Source organism: Python bivittatus, unplaced genomic scaffold (assembly GCF_059951505.1).
Source record: "Python bivittatus isolate LINGU-HERP-01145 unplaced genomic scaffold, Pbiv_v1 ctg000980_np1212, whole genome shotgun sequence".
In the NCBI taxonomy this organism is placed as follows: domain Eukaryota; kingdom Metazoa; phylum Chordata; class Lepidosauria; order Squamata; family Pythonidae; genus Python; species Python bivittatus.
Window position 1 is genome coordinate 24,547,642 of NW_028277125.1, and position 19,941 is coordinate 24,567,582.

The window sequence follows — 19,941 nt, forward strand, 5'->3', positions numbered from 1 at the left end:
GAGAAATTCACATTGGGATCCTTCAGCCTGCAAGTCAACACACCCTTACTTGGAACTAAGAGCCTCACCTAAAGTTGAACAACTTGTTTCATAAATCAATTAATTTCAAGTCAATATGCTTTTTACAGAATTAATACGAACAACAAAGAGATTTAGAAAACAAAGATAGCCAAGCTTAAACATCGGGTTTTTGCATCATCCTAACCAGCGTGTCCACGGAAAGCGCCGCTGAATTCAAAAAAATTCCTATGCAAACATCCACAATATTGCACTCTCAGTAATTACTCACTGTTCTACTTGGATTTAAGATCTGCGCTTTCCCCCCAATGCTTAGTCAGAGCTGCTCTAACAGCTGCAAGCCTGCAGAAAAACCTCCACTGCCACACGGAAAACTCCGCAAGAATCTAACTTTGGCCGTGCAGCTGTCAAAGGGCAACGAAGCTCTTACGAGACCACAACCAACTTCAAACAGCGCTGAAAGGGAGGAGGAGCGCTGCACAGCAAAGCCTGAGATCAAAGCTGATCCAGGTAGAGTTCCACCCCCGAAGCGACACAAGCGGCCACCCCACCTTTTCCTCCCGGCCACGTTACCCTCGCTCAGTTGCTCTGCAGCTGCCACGAATCCTCGCCCGCAGGAGCGGCCACCGCGCCGACAGCGCCAGCCGGGGTCCAGCAATCCCCTCCCCACTAATAATACCAACGCGACTGCTCCTTCTCCTCTCCCGCGCGCTCGGCACAGCGTATCCCTCCGCTCAAGACCGAGCGTTCGGAAGCGGCGGCGGCGGAGGGATCCTCGCGAGCGCAGGCTCCGCGGTACGGCAAAGAGCGAGCGGCAGCCCGCACTCTTTCGGCTGCTCTCCCCCTTCCCCGTGCATCTCCCCCTCCTGCGCCTCCCGACGCCGTTCCTTGCTGCGGGGCCGGTTGGGCGCTGCCTGGTGGCCTCGGCTCCGGCTCTCTGTGGGAAACGGCCATTAAAAAGCGGGCGGACGGCCATCGCGGCAGTCGCCAGCGCCTCAGGTGGACCCACCCCCTCGGTCCCCTCCCCCGCTCCCTGCCTCGCCGCCTCCCCGCCGCCGCGCAGAGAAGCTGTCCGCTGCGGGGCTGCTCGCTCCGGCTGCCACCTCCGTCCCCCCTGCTCGCCCACCCGCCCGCCTGCCTCTGCCGCCGAGCCCCGGCTTCCGCCCCCCCGTCCCCCCACCCACCGAAGATGGCAGGCTGGCAGAGCTACGTGGATAACCTGATGTGCGATGGCTGCTGCCAGGAGGCCGCCATTGTCGGCTACTGTGACGCCAAGTACGTCTGGGCAGCGACGGCCGGGGGCATCTTTCACAGCATTACGGTAAGGGACAGCCAGCGGCGCCCGGGAAGAAGGGAGGGGAGCCCTCCCGGAGGGGCGGAGGGGAAGAAGGGGAAGGAAGCGAGCCCGAAATTTGGGAAGGGGGACCGGGGGCCTTCCCCAGAGATGCGGGGCTACGATCACCGCGTCTCATTGGGGAGCGAGAGCCCGGCTCCGCGGGCGGGTGGGACGGCTGCAACGGAGCCGGAGCTGCGGAGGGCTCCCGATCCCGCGAAGCCCGGCGGGGCAGCCTCCCGTCTCCTCGCTCTTCCACGCGTTCCCGCAGCACCGCCCGCCGAGAGGCTCGCCCTCCCTTCCCGCCGCCGGGCCGGGGTGGGAAGGGCCGCCCGCTGCCCCGTCCAGCGCTTCCCTTTCTCTGCCTCCGCTCCCCTCCCCCGCGCTGTCCTTAAAGAAATCCTTGGAAAGTGGCGAGGGAAGAGGCGGGGGGCGGGGAGTTCCCTCGTGGAAGGGTTTTGCTCCCGGCCGCGGCGTCAGCCTCTTCCCGCGGAAAGACATCGCCCGAGAGAGCCGGTGGGGTGAAGGTGTGAACGGGAGGCGAGTCCCTCTCCTCCCTCCCCCGCCCGGCTCACGGGCTTTAAGGAGAAGGCTCCTCGGGGAAGAAAGCAGCCCGCGAGAGCTGGGCCCTGGAGGGGGGCGCCTTTCTTTGCCGGGATCCGTTTCCCAAGTCGTGACTCAAGGCGGGGGATAAAGGGCCCCAGACTGGGAGGCGGGGGAAGGCTGCCGATGGAGGCGTCGGGGTTTAGCCCCAGATTTCAGGTGCACGTGGGGCCAGGTGGAGGTAGAAATGCCCCGATCTTTGTGGGGGGACCATTTTCTACGCTAGGGTGCGGGAGCTGCTTTACTACCAGCATTGGACTAAGTCATGCCCGGCAATAGAGCGGGAGGAGGAACAGGGAAAAGGCCGGGCCCTGGAAAGGGCGGGCGCGCGCGCGGATGATTCAGGGGGAGTTTAGCGTAGGAATCCCTTAGTCTGCTTCGCGCTCTTGGAGAGGGATTTGCGAATGCAGCGTAGGAGGCTTTTGTGAATCCGTTCCTCGCCAGTTGCTCCAGGTTTTTTCGCCTCCAAGATGGCGCATTGCCGCTGATTTTTTTTTTAACCCCTCCTTTTCTCACTCCTCTCCCAAGATATTAATCACCTCGGTTCCTGCACTGCAGTCTTCGTTTTCTGGCCCCTTCCTACACTCTCTCTACCCCATCCTGGCTTTCGGACTTATTCTAAAGTGCCCTGGCCCATCGAAGTAGAGCTGATAAAGAAGAGGGATGATCCCTCTAAGAAGGTTCCATATTGTGTGTTGACCAGCCGGTGTTTGCAGGCTGAAGTACTGCAATTAATTTTTGACATTATATAAGTGTTTGTATACATAATCTTCGTCTTTTCTTGCCAATGCATTTGATGTGCAATTTGGTATTGCATTACAGTCCTGATAATGGCTGACTTTTCTTCTCCAGAATGCCATTTTGGCTAGCTGCTTGCCTGTCTTTGCAGGCATATTCTGAATTGAAAAACAGACTGTACAATATTGAAAGACCTTTTCCCCCCTTTTGTTAATAATCTGTTCTTAGAATACCGAGAGTTCTGCTCTAGGTACCAGTAATGTTAGGATGAGGCTTAAACGTTGCCTTATCTGCAGCAGGTATAGGATGGGTTAAAAAAGCAGTGCCCTTGGTGGCTGCTGAGCTAGTCTTTCTCTAGTGTTGAGATGGTAATCATGATAGGTAGACTCCTGGCCTGCACTTGGGAATGACTAGGGCCTGCTATGACTCTGCAGTTCCATTGGAAGGATACGCCTTCCAGTGGAAAAACTCTTCCAGTGGAAAAACGTGTGGGGAACACATTTTCTCCCTGCGCTGCCTCTTCCTATTGTTATTCCGTGTACTGTTTGAACAAAACACTGGATTTGGCTTAGAGAAAAAAAGGCTGATTTGTAAGCAGCCTGCTGCTTCTATTTCCAGCTGTTAAAAAAGGCTGTATTTGTTGCTTCATTTTCCTCCTGCTTGTATAGCTTTGTATAACTATCCAGTTCCTGAGAGTTCTGAAAGCCTATCCATTATTGTCTGTGAACAATCTCAGTAGCCTTGGAGTTGCTGAAATACATTATGTTTGGGAAAGAACAGAAATTCACAGTACCTTACATTTGAGAAACCTGGTTTAAGAATCCCTAAAGCTCCCAAAAAACTCTAGATCTAAATAATTAAGGATATTCTGCATTTTGTCCCTGTTCAGTATTTAATATATACTATTTATGCCTTAAAGGTCTAATTACATTATACATAAGAGAGAAGGCTTGTGGTCAGCATAAAGCTGTTAATGGTTTAGTTCACCTTCTGTGTCTCTGATATATGCTTAGTCTAAAGGTAGCGCCTGTTCATATATACTTGCCTTGATTTTTTTTTTAAAAAATAGTCCCTAACCTGAATATTATTCTGTTAGCACTCAGAATTACTTTATTCAAGTTACACAGTAGACTTCCAAGCAAAAATGTATGACTTGAACCCCAAGAGTTTGTTATCTCCCATGAAAGGCTTGGATGCAACCTTAGAGCCCCTCCAAAAGTTGGCATCAACTTGTGATTTTTAAAGTGACTAAAGAGGAGAATTATTGAAAACACATCATACATTAAGTAAATTTAATTTAAAATTATTTAAAATTATGTTTCATTTATTTAAATTTTTGTTCTGGGCTCACTTACTTTTCAGAGTGCACCTCTTGGCGTGCGACTCAAAATCAAAGTGTGCTTTCTGCCTAGAAAAGACTGTGTACCCTATAGTTAAAAGAAAACCCCTTGAATTCAGATTTCCCACTTTATTTTAGATTGCTGGGGCAGGTGCTATTAGATCATATGCAATCCCTGCATAGGTTCTTCAGTGTACAGCATGAAAGATTCAACTAAAATTCTGGATTTCTCTCTTTGACAGCCTATAGAAATAGATATGATTGTAGGAAAAGACCGCGAGGGTTTTTTTACCAACGGTCTGACTCTTGGTGCAAAGAAGTGTTCTGTGATCAGAGATAGCCTGTATGTGGATGGTGACTGTACAATGGACATCAGGACAAAGAGCCAAGGTGGCGAACCAACATATAATGTTGCTGTAGGCAGAGCTGGACGAGGTAAGCTTTCACTTCCAGTACTGTTTGATTGGCTGTCTTGTTAAATAGTAGAAAATACACAGGCAATAAATAACTCCAGTTTATGTCCAATAAAATTTGTTCATAAAACTGTTTTGTCCACACTGTTGTGCAAGGTTCACACTATTAAGGCTAGATGTCCAGAATGTAAATGGGTTGGCTAAATTAATTACTTTCAAAAACACAACCTAAATTTTTAATTTTGGGGTATAAGCATGTGGCATTGGAGGGCAAGGGCATCCTGAACCATCTAACTACTCATTTAAATAGTTCACAGACTTTTACTAAGCTCACATGTATTCTATTAAATCATTTTCTGAATTTGGAGTAGGTATTACTTTTGGCTTCAGAGTTCAAAAAGCCAGTCCAAACACTTCTGTTGATTATATTTCTAACATAAATAAATGTATACTGAAAGATATGTTTACTGTTTATTCACTACATTTATATCCTGACATCTCTGGAAGTTCAAGATTCAGAGGATGGGTGTCCTACTTTTCCCCCCCAATAACAGTCCTCTAGGGTAGGATACGCTGAGAGAGCAACTGGCTAATTGTCACTCACTCTCAGATGTGGACTTGAATATGGTTCACTCAGATACAAGTCCAGCATCTAACCAACTTTAAGACTTTATGTATACACTTTGCAGAAGAAGTAAAGTAATTTCTACATGGACACTCATTTGCAGTGAGAACATAGGGTTATCTTGAGAACAGAATTACTATATATTTTAGTGACATCTGCTGGCATACAGGAGAACATACATACAAATATATTTCTAAATATTTCAGAACTATGTAATTCTAAGTTACAGTGGTACCTCGGGATACGAACTTAATGCGTTCTGTGACTCTGGGCGTATCCCGAGTTGGTCGTAACCCGACGCAAATTTCCCCATAGGGTTCAATGTAAATCCGGTTAATCCATTCCACCCTCCGAATTTGGTCGCACCCCGAAGCAAATTTTCCCATAAGGTTCAATGTAATTACCGTTAATCCATTCTGGCATCCGCGGACGACGTGTCAGGGGCGGGAGAACGGCCGGGTGCCACGTGGCGCGGTGGGAGAACGGCCGGGCGCGGCGCGAGAACAGCGTGGCGCAAGAACGGCCAGGCGCGGCGGAAGAACGGCCGGGCGTGCTGCGGCGGGAAAACAGCCGCGGACCACGTGTCCGGGGGGAAAAATGACCGTACCCTGAGGTGGAGTTCGCACATTGAGGTAAATTTTTGTGGCCAGAGCTGGTCGTAACCCAAAAAGTTCGTTAGAAGAGGCGTTCATATCCCAAGGTACCACTGTACTTTTATCGTGCAAACAGTTCTGAACATGTTTGAATCAACTGGTTTGCCATAAAAAGTTTATTGTCATTATTTCAGCTATAATTCCATGTCATGTATATGCTGCTTTATTTATTTGCAAGATAATTCCTGAGGTTTCCTATCCCAGAAGATATCTTATGAAATATTAGACACTGAGCAGACATTAGAAAGTTTATCTGTCTGCAAACATTATTTCTTATTAAAACTTTGATTTTGGAAAAGAAATGTTCAAAACAAAGAATCCTATGTAAATGATTGTTCTAATGTGAAATGTCTGAATATTCTTATTACAGTGCTTAATTAAAATTTGGAATAATTTCTTTCTAACACACTTTTTTTGTAATTTTTCTCTTCTCTTTCAGTCTTGGTCTTTGTAATGGGCAAAGAAGGGGTCCATGGAGGCGGATTGAATAAGAAGGCATACTCAATGGCAAAATACTTGAGAGACTCTGGGTTCTAGTTGCTAGGCAGACTGTTAAGTATTAGGGAAAATTGCTATTAAACTTTCCTGACAGTAAACTACATTGTGGAAACTTTATTAGCAATGCAGGGTGATGGGGAATGAACCTGTGTCTCCTTTGTATCCCTCTGTTGGTGGGGAAAGGTGTTATTCTTTCTTTATTTCTGTTCATCCTTGTTTCCTTGTGTACTCCAGCATTGGTTATGGTTATGGGAAAGAGATACTGTCCAAAGAGGGACACTCAATAAGAAAGCTAATGAACTGGCTTTATACCTGCAGAGGTTTGATGTCTAAGCAACCTCTCCCCATTCACATAGCAACTCTCATCACAACCCTCTTGTGTTCTCCGTACTACCAGCCTATAGATGGCAATTTATTTACACATCTTTTCCCTAATGTCATGGCTTCAGTTACTCTTTTTGTTGATATGTTAATCACTGTTGTATCCATATTCTGTATCTGGCACCATCTATTGCAAACAGATGATATGCATGATACATTGAAGCCTTGGGAAGAAAATCATGCTAAGTCCAGACTTTGCTTTGTCTTAGCGATTAATGTGACATTGAGAACTGAACCAATTTAAATGAAGTGAAATAAAGGTGCCGATTGTACAATCAAGATTGATCAATGCCTCTTTAGCACTTTGAGCATTTACACAGCTCATTAGTCTTCCTTTGTAGAGCATGGTTGGGAGGGGTAAAGTGCATGCATATCTCTACTTTCTTCCCCCTTGTCCTCATCCACTTCTTTTTTGTTTCTTTGCTTCCATCTTCTATCTATAAATACATTTTTTAAATACAGTGCCTGGTTTGTTTAACCAATTTGCTGCTTGAAAGCTGTTAAAATTGTTGCTCTAGTTTTGTTGTTGCTCTTCTGTGTAGACTTGCAAACTTCATGATGTCTGAAGCACATCCTGCTTTTAAAAGGGTAACTGCAAAACTATGAAAAGGTGCCGATGCACTTCTCCCATCACCTAACCACCATCACCATCTTGAATGAATCCCCAGGGACATTCCATCACCACAATAGCTCAGGCACGTAACTTTTTTTGCCAGCTCCTGTTCTGTAGTTGAACTGTAAAAAGGCTGCCATCATGGACTTTAGATATCCCAGTGTAACCATCTGGAGTGTGTCCAGTTTCATTTTTTTTCATAGGACCAATTTTGATTTGCAGCTTGGGTTTTATATGATACTGCAGTGTCAATGTCAGCAAACTGCCACCTTTGGTTATACAGGTAGCACCTTGACTGACATCAGTCTGTTGGAACATTGACAGAGAAATTAAGACATGCTGCTTTGATACCAGTATATGTTTTGAAGGTTGGTAGTTTTAAAATAAAACAGTCCAGATAAATACCATTTCAAATCTAATTTTCATTTGGCCTGTCATGCCCTAGCTGCAGAAATTGTGAAGTAAATTGCCTTGTGCACTAGTCATCTGAAACATGTGTAACCAAATTGTCAGTTTGAGCACGGTACTAACATGTTTGTCCATTTAAAAGAGAACTACAGAACTCTCTATACAAAAGAGAAAATGAGAGATGGTCTTGGTTGGAATAACTGAGTTGGCTGTCTTGTGATAAATTTTTAATATGTATTCTGTGCCATACTAATGTTTAAAAAAATTGATCTGTTGCTATTGTGAGATGGATTTTAACTACAAGAATGGCTTCTTCTGAATGGCACTACTTTAGGGACACTCTAGTATTTGCTTCTATTGTTTGAGCCTTGTTGATAATGTACAGACTTAAACAAATTCTTGTTGCTGATTTGTTCATTTATTTCCCTGCACTTTGTTACATCTGGGATACAGTCTAACTCATCTGATTTAATATGCATTTCAAAAAATGCCATAACTATTAAACACCTTGTTTACAGACAGATGAAATAAATTTATTCCAACCAAATAAAGTAAGAGTTAGTGTGTTATGTGGCTTTTTTTCTCTTCATTACCCTTGTGGTGACATATCTACCCCATCAATTAAAATGCTGTGTACGTTCCTGGGCCTTGGCTCACATTTTAGAGCTACTCATTGGTCATAATGGCAATGACAGAATTTTGAATTTAGCATTGTAAAGATTACCTGGGCATCTTAGCTTTCAGCAATAAAACTTGAGGTAGACTTACACCAATAAGGCTTGAATTCTGTAAGGGAACTGCTTTGCAACAAAACCAGTAGCTTGCAACTGTTTTTAAAAAGCTTATATTACTGTTCAAGATTTCCAACTGCAGGTATGGTACTCACATTCTATTCCTGTCCAAAGGATGCTATTCTTGACATAAAATTCTACTAATTTTCTTCTTTTTTCCTTAAATTGCTTAAACAAGTAGTGTTCCAATTTTTGTTACACAAGAGTTAAAGTTTGGGGAGGAGAATAAAAACTACACGCGGTCATATAATTAGATAAGCTGTTGAAAAATTGGCTCTATTCCAGTGTTTCTAGTTTTCAGCCACTGATCCATCCTTGTGAACCAGTGATCAGGGTGCATACAGGGAGGCATGTCAGCTGATAGCGTGCATGAGGAAGTGATAGCAAGTGGGTACTTGCCAGTTAATGGTATTCAATGTATGTGGCTGAAGTAGTGAACAGGCTCTAGTATGTGAATGTGCGAAGACTACAGCAGGCCACTTGGTGGATTTCTGTATTAATGTGATAATTGTTACCCTTTTCCAGAACAGAGAACCACTAAAACTGTTTTTTTTTAGCCTTGGACTGAAAATGGCATTTTATGATTCAAGATTGCTATGTTATAATCCAAGATTTGTAGTCTATGGAATACTGAATTATGTGTTAAAGATGGTCTAGGAAAATTGCCATAACATTCTGGAAGTAGTCCTAGAATTAGGAGTTTTTAATAGAGTAATATTTGATGTTCATTCATGAAGTTGTTTGCTGCTGCCTCCCTCTTAGATTTTTTTTAAACTTCTCAGACTAGCTTACAGCCCTAATATTTTCTCCTCATCTCTCTCCCATCCCAATAGTAACCAGGATCAAGATCAGCTACATGGTGTCACTAAACTGGGTTTGTATAGTAAAAAGTCCAACCATCATTTCTGTTTTTAGATTCATGTGCCTTATAACTGGCGTAACTTGAAAAACTACTCTTGTTTCCAGTTCAAATTTTCCCTCCATTGATTCCACTGAGAAAATAGCTCCATCTCCACTGCTTACTGTTTGGGGATCCAGGGATGGGATAGATGATCTTTAATTTGTCCCTGTCATGCAACCTTCAGTTCTTACTGCTCGTTGGGCACCCACAGCATTGGAGTTTCTTGCTCCCAATCAAGGGAAGACCTTCACTACATACTTCCCCTTTGCTGAAATGGAAAGCCTATATCCCAGAAATAACTAGGATCACACCCATAATTTTTAAAAAAATTATCTTCTTTGAAGAGAAAGGGAGATGAACTTTTACTCTGACACATTCCAGCCTGTATTTATGGGCTGTTTGTCCTACATGTGGCAGCCATAATGACTCAATTTATCCTCAAGAATATTAGTTCTTAAAATTCTGCTTGTCATTTCAAGATAGAGGTTTTTAGAAGCAAGTTGTTCCAAATATTGTGAAATTTGTATCTCTGGTCAGTTTAGCTTAGGTATAATACTTATGCAATATACTGTAGATTTTTTTTAAAAAAGATGTGGGCTATTTTTGTAACCATTTCAAGCATCTTGAACACTTGGCTTTGCTACTAACAGAATACATGTCCTATGCTTACGCTAAATTTTTCTATTAAGGTCAGTATAAATTTAATTACCATGCAATCCTGTTGAGTTTAAGCGAGTAATTCCTTTTCTCTGAAGGTTCTTTAGTAAATATCACATTTTTCAGCAGGTTTGGGAGGGAGAAGTAATTTGTATTCAATATTATGCCAATGTTGCTTTTGCTTTGCATTGAACTGAAACTCTCATTAAGCCAGTTTGATCAATCAGAAAATAGTTGCTAGATATTCAAATGTAGAACTATCACTGCATCTTGATTAGTATAGCCGCACTCTGAAGTTTACATTTTTGTTCTGAAAACTCTCACTATTCAGCTTCAGTGGAAGACCTTGGTTTCTAGCATTATCACTCTTCCAATGTTTTATGCAATCCCAACTACCACCTCTCAATTTTTACTGATTTCTGGTAAGTAACTTGGTGGCTTTAAGATTAGTTATATTACAATTAGAGATGATTCCAAGTATTGCGGTAATACAGGGATGGACAGTCCATGGACCACGTACAGCCTGATATTGTATACGTTTTCAAAATAAGGAGTGGGAATAGGAGGAGGAGACCCAAACACTCTAAATCATATTAAAGATATTTAAGAAATGGAATTTGATAATGAAGCTCAAGCTCAGATACTTTGGTCACCTAATGCGAAGAGAGGACTCTTTGGAAAAGACCCTGATGCTGGGAAAGATTGAAAGCAAAAGGAGAAGAGGACGGCAGAGTATGAGATGGTTAGCATCACTGAAGCAATGAGCATGAAACTGAGCAAACTCAGGGAGGCAGTGAAGGACAGGAAGGCCTGGTGCAATATGGTTCATGGGGTCACGAAGAGTCGGACACGACTCAACAACAAGAAATGGAATGGCAGCTACTTCCTAGAGACTTCCCACTCCCATCTTTAAACTCCTCAAAAGACAAAAATAGGGCTTTACCCTTTCAGTGATGGAAAGCATTCTGTAGTTCACCAGGCAACATATGGCTATGCACCATTGCTCAAAGTCCTTTTATTTTTCAAGGCAAAACAATAATCCATTAGGCCTCATAATCTAAAAGCTGTCTAAAGTTTGGTGTAACTGATTTTAATTCAGTAAATCACTTTGGAATACAGCTGTTCTCTACCATCCCCTCTCCAGTCCTTTATTGCCTTCTTGAATAAAACCAAACTGTTTCCACCAGACATCATGCTGTATTTCACAAGGCAGTTCTATAAATGTGCTATACTGTTATTTTTATGTCTAATAGCTACAGGATTACCTCTCCTTTCCCACTAAAATATTGTACTAACCGTGTAAATAATGTCTTTTTCATTTTTTCCCTTAATTTCATACAGTGACTAGTTCTTTTTAAAGTATTCACACACTATGGATAAATGATCTATGCTTTGAAGCCCCTTTATATCCATGGATGATAGAATAGTTTAACTCTGTACAAATACATATAGGTATCTGTGGAGTCCTCAGTGCTCTCTGAGCTTGGTTGTTTGCTTGCAGATGTTTGATTATTCAACTAGGTAACATCATCAGTGCTAGTGTGTGGTTTGCTCCTTGCTTATATACAGTAGCTTGCCCTGCCCATGTTGGTGAGGGTGTGGTTTTCTCCTTGGTAGTTCCTTGATTAGGGTTTTGTTTTCTGCTTGATAGTTTGTTTGGGGTTAATCCCTGTTTATCTGTAATGGAATGGAATTATGAAGGCCAGACTCAGGGAGATAAACATTTTCTTAGCTCGCCAGAACAGCGTGGGAGGAACAAGAGGATGAGACTGGCACCTCCCTCAGGAATTCACACTGTTGTGGCTGGATGACTTTGGGAGCTGGGGTTTTAGCCTGGGAAGATTCTTGCTAGAGGTTGTAGCTAATAAATATAGCTGGACTGAATTGGCATTGTCTCTTGGAGTTCCTTGGGCTAGGCCTGACATCAATCTTCTCAGACTCAAACCCTAGCTCCCAAAGTCATCCAGCCACAACAGCGTGAATTCCTCAGGGAGGTGCCAGTCTCATCCTCTTTGCTAAGAAAATGTTTATCTCCCTGAGCCTGGCCTTCATAATTCCATTCCATCACATTATCTGGGTGTAAGCTGCTGGTCTTTTTGTTTCCTTCTTAACTTTTTTATTATCTCTTGAATGGTATGTAAACGTGGTTTATCTCTGTCTAATGATGGCTGATTTGTCTGAATGCCAGGCTTCCAGGAATTCCTTAGTGTTTTTGGATTTAGCTTGGTCTAGGATGCTCAGTTTCCCAGTTGAAACTATGACTGAGTCTGTCCATATGTTGTGAGATTAAGGAGTTTTCATCTTGTCTTCTGGTTGCTAGTTGGTATTCATGGATGCACTCTGCTAGTCTTCTAGGAAACAAAAAGACCAGAACACATCCTCTCCAGCAGCCTACACCCACATAAGCAGATTAACACCGGACAAACAATCAAGCAGAAAACAAAACCCTAATCAAGGAACTACCAAGGAGAAAGCCACACCCCCATCAACACTGGCAGGGCAAGCTGCTGTATATAAACAGGCAGCAAACCCCACACTCACTAGCACTGATGATGTTACCTAGTTGGGTAATGAAACATCTGCAAGCAAACAATTAAGCTCAGAGAGCACCAAGAACTCCACAGTTCAACCCTAAATTACATATATTCTCTTCTATTGGAACATAAAGGTATCTGTCAGTTGGATGAAAACTTGACTGCCAACTTCACTCTCTCGCCTAAGAATGCTGGGATGCCTCAGGATTCCAAGCAGCTTGTCAAACAGTAATTTTGAAGTCAATGCCTGCCATGTTCTTCAAGTAAACAATATTGTTCTTTTTTTTTTTTTTTTAACTTTTTAGGATGAATATTTGACAGTTCATTGAAAACAAAAACATCAAGTTTAAGAGCCATAAATTCAACAGAGGAACTGTTTTGTTTCAGACAAATGGCAAAGCACAGACTAGTAAAAAAGTGATGAACGGCTACCGAACTGTTTACAAAGGAAAAAAGTCATCTTCATTAATTTTCTTCAGAGGGTGAATTGAAGAGCTTGCAAAACAGTTGCCTCAATAAATTAAGAATATGTATTTGCTCATTCTAAAGTTGTCTCTGCTCATAGGCAATACATAAATGCTGTTGCACATTTAAAAAATGAACTTTAAAGATTTCAATCCAATCTTTAGATAATATCTCACTAATATCAATAGGGATACTGTGAAATTAAAGAATTGTAGGCTTCAGTTAGTATGTTAGCATATATACATATACTAGCAGAATACTGGTACACACACAAGCACACGCACAAAGGGAAGGAGCCATAATACAATACATTTATGATCCTCCAGTCAGATATAACCATTTTTACAACTTAACTGCAATTCATCCACCAGAAACACTTTCTTTTCAATGCTGATGGACAGATATATTGTCAGTATCAGCACTTCCTAAATCAGCAGCCCCTTCCTTAGGACAAGGTACAGTATTTAAAAGTATGATGAAGCATAGGAGCCACTCATGCTGAAGAGTCACAGTGAAGGATTCTTTGTTAATTGTACAAACCCTAATGTGAAAGCTGAAGTAATTTATAAACAGTTTGTGTTTTTCTTCCTCTTCTTGTTCGCTTTCTTGAACCTATTTAGCACATTAGGCTAAACTATCTGAGCAGCTTTGGCTATATGTGAAAGAGAAGATAGTGCTTACTTATTCAGAGAGGCTTCCAAAGGAAGCCATAATAAGACTTTATCCTGAAATATATTTGCTGCAATGAAGGTTAATACATATGGAAAACTCAATATAAGTTTTCAGGTCTGTGGCTGAACCGAACTGCATTCAGTAAACTAATATGTTGCACGCAAAAGCTTCCCACTATCATGCTAGTTAACAGGTCCCACTCAGACGCAGCTTCTTCCATAAAGTATTTATTTATTATTTTCCAATAAAAAAAGCATGGTAAGAGCTGCTAATTGAAATTTCTGGAAATCTGCTGCCTTAAACACCAGTAGTGCAGGAAAGGGTATTATCATTTTATGAAGGATAAAGGAATTTACATAGTCTGTCTTAATGCAGATCCACATATACTGGCAAAATGGCTATTAAAGTGGAAAATTGTTTATTAACATCTTTTCAAACTTTCCTGTACAAGGCCATATAAAAAAAATCTCTGTATTTTGACTATACAGAAGCATGGCTACTTTTTTTTTTTTTTACATAGTTACACTTCTATATAATTAAGTTCTTTTCATGATACACTGTAAGTAGAATCCTGTTAGATAGCTATGAGCACTCATTTTCAAATTAAATACTTAGTTTGATTTCTTTATGTGCATAGTTTTAGCAAGCTAATGTAGTTTCAATGTTCTTATATACCTCCTTTGTGAATCTGTACTGCACACAAAATGGTTTCCAAATATGGCATACACAAAATTAAATGCTCTAGTAGGTGATGTGCTCTGAGGTGGTCTTTATGCATTGGTCCCAATCTCCGTCTGAAGAAAGCTGAGCATTAGCAAAGTGTGCCAATGAACGTGGGGTTATCCTGTTTATTTCCTTAGAGATGGGTTAAGCTAAGTCATGTTGAGATTTCTTTACCTGGTCCTTGCAAGCACAATAGGATAATGGAAAAGGCAGTCAAATTCCTTCTCCATAGAGCTCAAAGCCCCAATTCCTCTTTGTTGGGAAATACTCTTGACAGATGAATACAGAACAAGCATATCTTGTTCTTTAAAAGGTGCTGGTTCTTCTAGGGGAAGCCTTCAAAGACGTACACCCATGCATGTTTTTGGTTGGCTGGATATTTAGGGTAGTACTTACCATACATTTAATAAATAACTCTGAATAATTCACTGCTTACTTACACCCTTGTAGCAGGGAAAATACATGTACTGTCCTGGTTCAACTTCATTTTAACAAGATGCTGATGTAACCTCTTTTGGGGGGGTGCATTATATCTAGTGATGGAAACCCCGTTACTACCATCGTGAAGTCCCGTTAAAATGCTTGTCTTCAAAAGACAAATTGAATGAACAACAGAAAAGAAACCTGTAATGAGATTAAACTATATAGAATGCTATATGAACAGTAGCTTCTAGTGAAGCAGTGGAAGGGTTGCAATGCACTTCTCTTATGTACAGGTACATAAGATTAGAGGTCTCTGGGGAGAGGAGTTCATATAACACTGCTCATTTTGCAGTTCAAACTGTATCTGCTGCTCTGTAATCCTGTTCATCACTGGGCTGTAGCTGGACTATTACACTTTCTTCAGTCACTCCATTCTCTGCATCACTACTGTCAATATCTTCATTTTCTTCTTCTTCTTCCTCCTCCTCCTCCTCCTCTTCCTCCTCATAGTCTGAAGACTCAGTCATATTTGGATGAGAGTAAGACTCTGATAATGCACCAAAGGACTGAGTGCTAACTGAAGCAATTGGCCTGAGCAAAGGGGTATTCTCTGAGACTTCGTTCTCCTCCTGACTACTGTCTGTTTCAGAATCGGAATCTCCCTGAGAAGGGACCACTTTCTGTTTACAGACAGGACATGTTTTCTTTGTTTTAGTCAGCCAAGGATCCACACATTTGCAATGATAGGCTGCCAGGAAAAAAAAGAGGCGGGGGGGAGAGAGAGAGAGAGAGAGATTTAAAGGAGTCTGGGGAAATGGGCAGTTATAGGCAGCGTGGGGGGTAATTTTACATGTATGTTTTATGATAATACACATATCTGCCCCACCCAACTTCATACCATTTTTTCTATAGAAGCTAGTTCACTTCTGAAGAAATCATAGATGCTACTTGTAGTGTTTTTAAAAGAAGTGCTTGCTGCTTAGACGTTATCCTCTATGGCAGAGCAGTAGCCAATGAAATGTCACTGCTGAATTTAAGAAATGTGAAATGATGTTGGTCCCTTTGAATATTCTTGCATTTTTAGGTGATAGTGGAAAACATCTATTATTATAGTGCCTACAACCCTAAGATGCAGTACAAAAAATAAAAATGAAACTGGTCCTACCTAATTCTGTAATCAAACACCATATACTAATTTATATGTGAACTTCAGCTATTATGAGAAATTAAGCTCAACAAAAGTTGGTGTTTGTGGAAAGCTATAAAAGTGGAATTTACAGATAGTGAACCACACAGAATCCACTACAGCAAATTATTTAGCTGCAAGCAATGTCAGATTTTAGCTGCCAGCAAGCCACTGATCTATACTTTCAAATAACACACATGACCTGGATCTCCTTGGATTATCATTTCACAATGCAAACTGGAAATAGCATAATTGAGTTTTGAAAAGGTAACAAATGCTGACCTGCTGTATCAAAGTCTAATTAGTCCAGCCATTCTGTTAATTCTTTTTAGAAGTTACAAACTGTCAGCCAGTACATATTTTAGAAATATGAATTTAGATGCAGCCATATCATTATTTAACACTTAAAATGTCACCTGTTTCAATCCAAATACTAAGATCAAACCCACCAGCTAGATGATACTGATAACGCTGTCAAAATTCATACAAACATAGGAATAAGTTTCTTCTCTCCTACTCCCCACTCCCCTATTTTATTATATTCTAAATGGTTCTTGAAATAACAGTAATACATCATTATATGTCTTTGACTAAGATGGCTGGAAATTCTGGGAGATGTAATCAATTCTGGAGGACCCAGGCTTACTAGTTTAGTCTAATAAAAAGAACTGCATTTACAAATATACAACATTTGGTTCCTTATGTATAACAAGCAAAATCCTTGTTTCCCTCACCAAAGCAAGAATTCAATAAGTAATCAAATGTAATGACTTACCATGAGAACAAGGAAGAATTCTGAGTTTATCTCCATCCTCGTATTCATCCAGACAAATGGCACAAACATCATACTCATCTCCTGAAGCAGAGAGGTTTTGAATGAAAGAGGCAGTACAGAAACAGAAATAAAAAGAATCCATGCACTGTAGAAATTTCTTCTGAATGCTTCTAGGTGGCTGTTTGAGATCTAAAGCATTATAAGTAATGTGAGTCACCCGGCTGGACTAGAACTTACAGTCTCCTGGATTCTAGCTCAGTGCCTTCAACCACTACATCAAACTGGCTCTCTTATACAGAATATTACCATTTAAATAGTTATACTAAGAATTCAGAACATCTGCTATGGAAAAGCTATAGCTTAATGGAAGAGAATGCTTTATAACAGTTCCTATGACCAATCCTTGCATCTTCTGATGGTTTTAGATTAAGATCTGTGTCTGAAAACCTGAACTGCTGCCAGTTTAAAAGTTGCACTAGATGCACTAAGAAGGAACAATTATAATAACATGCACAGTTGTAATTATTTTAAAACTTGCCATATCTAGACATAAATGAGAGCCGCCCAGCTCAGGTGGTGCTCGTAGCCAACACTCACTGATCCTGAAAGCTAAGCAGGATCAGACCTGGTTAGTACTTGGATAGGATACTCCAGAAAATCATAAGACTGTAGGCCAGACTTGGAAATTGAAAAAAACATCCAAAAAGGCATCTATATATACTCTATATTGTTCTCCAAAAAAGCAAAACAGATATGCCACGTAGTCCCCTTGAGTAGAGTGTACTTCAAAAATCTTTATGTAATAGCCTCCTTTTGCCTTATTTAAATGTTTAGCTGGTTTGTGCTGTTTCATATTACTGTAACTGCTCCCGGATGTTAAAATGCTTCCTATGAACCCAGCCAATTGCACAAATGACAGGAGTATCTTACAATTTTATAGGATTCTAATTCTGTACTAGGATGGCAGCTTCAATACAAGAGTAAATGTAGCACTTTTGGTGAAACATGTTTCAGGGTATATGTAATACCAATAAAACAGCTATGTGCAATTCCTTACACCAAAGCTGTCTTTTCCTAGTGGGCAGCTGCAAAAGCCCAGGAAAGACTAAGTGCCAAAGTGTTTAGAGCACCATCAAAGTACATTTACTCTTCAAAAATAAATATGCAGCTAAAATAACAGTATTTGCTGGCTTAAAACAGGTGCTTCAAGTCAGTTTTTTGACTCCTGGCAACTGCCTGGATAAGTCCCTGCAGTTTTCTTAGCAAGGTTTTTCAGAAGTGGTTTGCCATTGCCTCCTTTCTAGGACTGAGAAAAAAGGACTGGCCCAAGGTCACCCAGCTGGCTTTGCACCTAAGGCAGGACTAGAACTAAACAGTCTTCTGGTTTCTAGCCTGATGCCTTAATCAGTACACCAAACTGGCTATTTCTCCCTATATTTAGGCAGAAAATAAACCCCTTCCCCAAAGAACTGATTTTTGTGGGGAAATGAGGCATAGAATTGAATAGTCCAAAAGAAGGTACATATGTAGGGTGAGAATCTAAGGGGAAACATTCCATATTCTTCATGCTGTGGCCTAAGATCCTGGTCAAATTTCCAAACCATTCCAAATAAGGTATATAGAGTACTCCAGTCTTTAGGGCACTAAAATGAGACACTATTGTCAGATTTGACTTCAGAAGGTACCGATACAGCTGGCACCAACAAAGGGCCACTGCCATCCTCAGTATTGTTCCTCTAACAGAGTTTAGGGTCATCCAAAAGTGTATGAAATTTCATTATCTGGTCAGCTAAGTGACTTTGACAAGGGAGTAAAATGTGTGGCTTTTGAATTTGCAGTTGTCATTAAGTCAGGAGGCTGAGCTAACCATACAGAAAACAGACACATGATTCAAAATGGTATTGACAGGTTGGAACAATGAGCTGAAACTGATGTGAGCTTTAACAGAGCTACAAAAATTAAAAATTGAAAGCAGACTACAGTTGCATTCGTGAATTGGGCGACCATATAAACTGATTTAATAAATAAATGAATTAAATGAATAAATATAGCATGGGGTCTTGACTTGCCAGTACAGGTAGTCCTCACTTAATGACCACTCATTCAGCAGCCATTTGAACTTATAATGGCACTGGACAAGTGGTACTTATGACCGGTCCTCAAAGTTCCAGCTTTCGCAGCATCCCGCGGTCATGTGATTGCCATTTGCGACCTTCACTTCTGGCTTTTGTCAAGCAGTCAATGGGGAAGCCAACAGGAGGTTGCAAATGGCAACCATGTGATTCACGCTTAACAATGTCGTGGGATTTGCTTAACAGTGACAACCAGGAGTGCTGGAATTGCCATCATTATGCAGCGCAGTCATATGATGTCACGCTTTATGACTGCGTCACTTAGTGATGGAAATTCTGGTCCCAATTACCCCTTGTTAACTGAGGTCTACCTGTAAACATGAAAAGGATTTGGGATATTCTAAATAGAATATAAGGTGAATATGATATTAATTTTATCATTAATTAGTGCAATCATAGGCTGTATTTCATGGGAAATAGTTATTCAACTGTATTTTGCTAATCAGGCTTCAGTTAGAGAAATTATGTCAAATTTATGACATTGTAAGAAAGATACTGATAAACTGAAACATGTCCACAAAGAGGAGGAACAGCCTGGAAACCAAGCCCAATGAAGATTCTCGGAAAGTTGAGGTTAAGTCCAGATATCTTATCTCTAAGATGCTAATTTGCTTTTGTTGTTCCAGAGGACAGGACTAGAATCAGCGGGTGGAAATTGCAATGAAACAGATCTAGCAAAACATTAGGATGCACTTCATAACAGTAAGAACTACTGTGTTAAAGAGGAAGAGACCCTCAACTAATGATGCTAAAGAGTTGTAATCAGAGGCTGGGTAGCTATTTGTCAATGATGCTATAGAGTGAGTGGTCTGATTATTAATATATTTTCATCCCACCAAAGCACAGCAGAAACCATAGTGCAAGTTCAGATATAGAAAAAAGGTTCACCAAAATTACTGCTGATAACAATGCAAGCCTATCCTCAAACTCTTTCTCATCCTAAATACTAACAAAGCTTTAGTTCCCTTCTTTCATTACTGTGACACAACTGTCAGGACATTTCCCTGTTCCACCCCCCAGTAAAGCTAGTTTTTATACCAGATACAAGTAGTCTCTGTGT

At 41.3% G+C, this 19,941-nt stretch overlaps 3 protein-coding genes across 7 annotated transcripts in view; 1 reads left to right on the forward strand and 2 right to left on the reverse strand.

Annotated features, from left to right (window-relative positions):
- Positions 1–994, reverse strand: part of LOC103063271 (uncharacterized) — a 21,877-nt gene extending 20,883 nt beyond the window's left edge. Inside the window, exon 1 of one of the 2 annotated variants that reach the window (XR_003085071.2) lies at positions 290–563. Coding sequence is in view for 1 of the 2 variants with exons in the window: in XM_088132056.1 (XP_087988182.1) it covers positions 592–994 (403 nt within the window). In the remaining variant the exon portion in view is untranslated. Of the gene's footprint in view, positions 1–289; positions 564–591 lie in introns of those variants that run through there. The other variant, XM_088132056.1, reaches the window with a different exon arrangement.
- PFN2 (profilin 2) lies at positions 844–8,173 on the forward strand. The gene is given in 4 exon segments (XM_007431489.4): positions 844–1,339; positions 4,274–4,466; positions 6,162–6,245; positions 6,248–8,173. Coding segments are annotated over 4 exon segments (447 nt in total). The 5' UTR covers positions 844–1,207; the 3' UTR covers positions 6,286–8,173.
- Positions 8,174–12,077: 3,904 nt separating this feature from the next.
- The window catches only part of RNF13 (ring finger protein 13), a 73,781-nt gene continuing 65,917 nt past the window's right edge, over positions 12,078–19,941 (reverse strand). For all 4 annotated transcript variants that reach the window (XM_088132395.1, XM_088132396.1, XM_088132397.1 and 1 more), the window contains 2 exons: positions 16,750–16,830; positions 12,078–15,536 (listed from right to left, as the gene is read on the reverse strand). In XM_088132395.1, the coding sequence (XP_087988521.1) occupies positions 15,142–15,536; positions 16,750–16,830 (476 nt within the window). In that variant the 3' untranslated portion in view covers positions 12,078–15,141. The remainder of the gene's footprint in view (positions 15,537–16,749; positions 16,831–19,941) is intronic.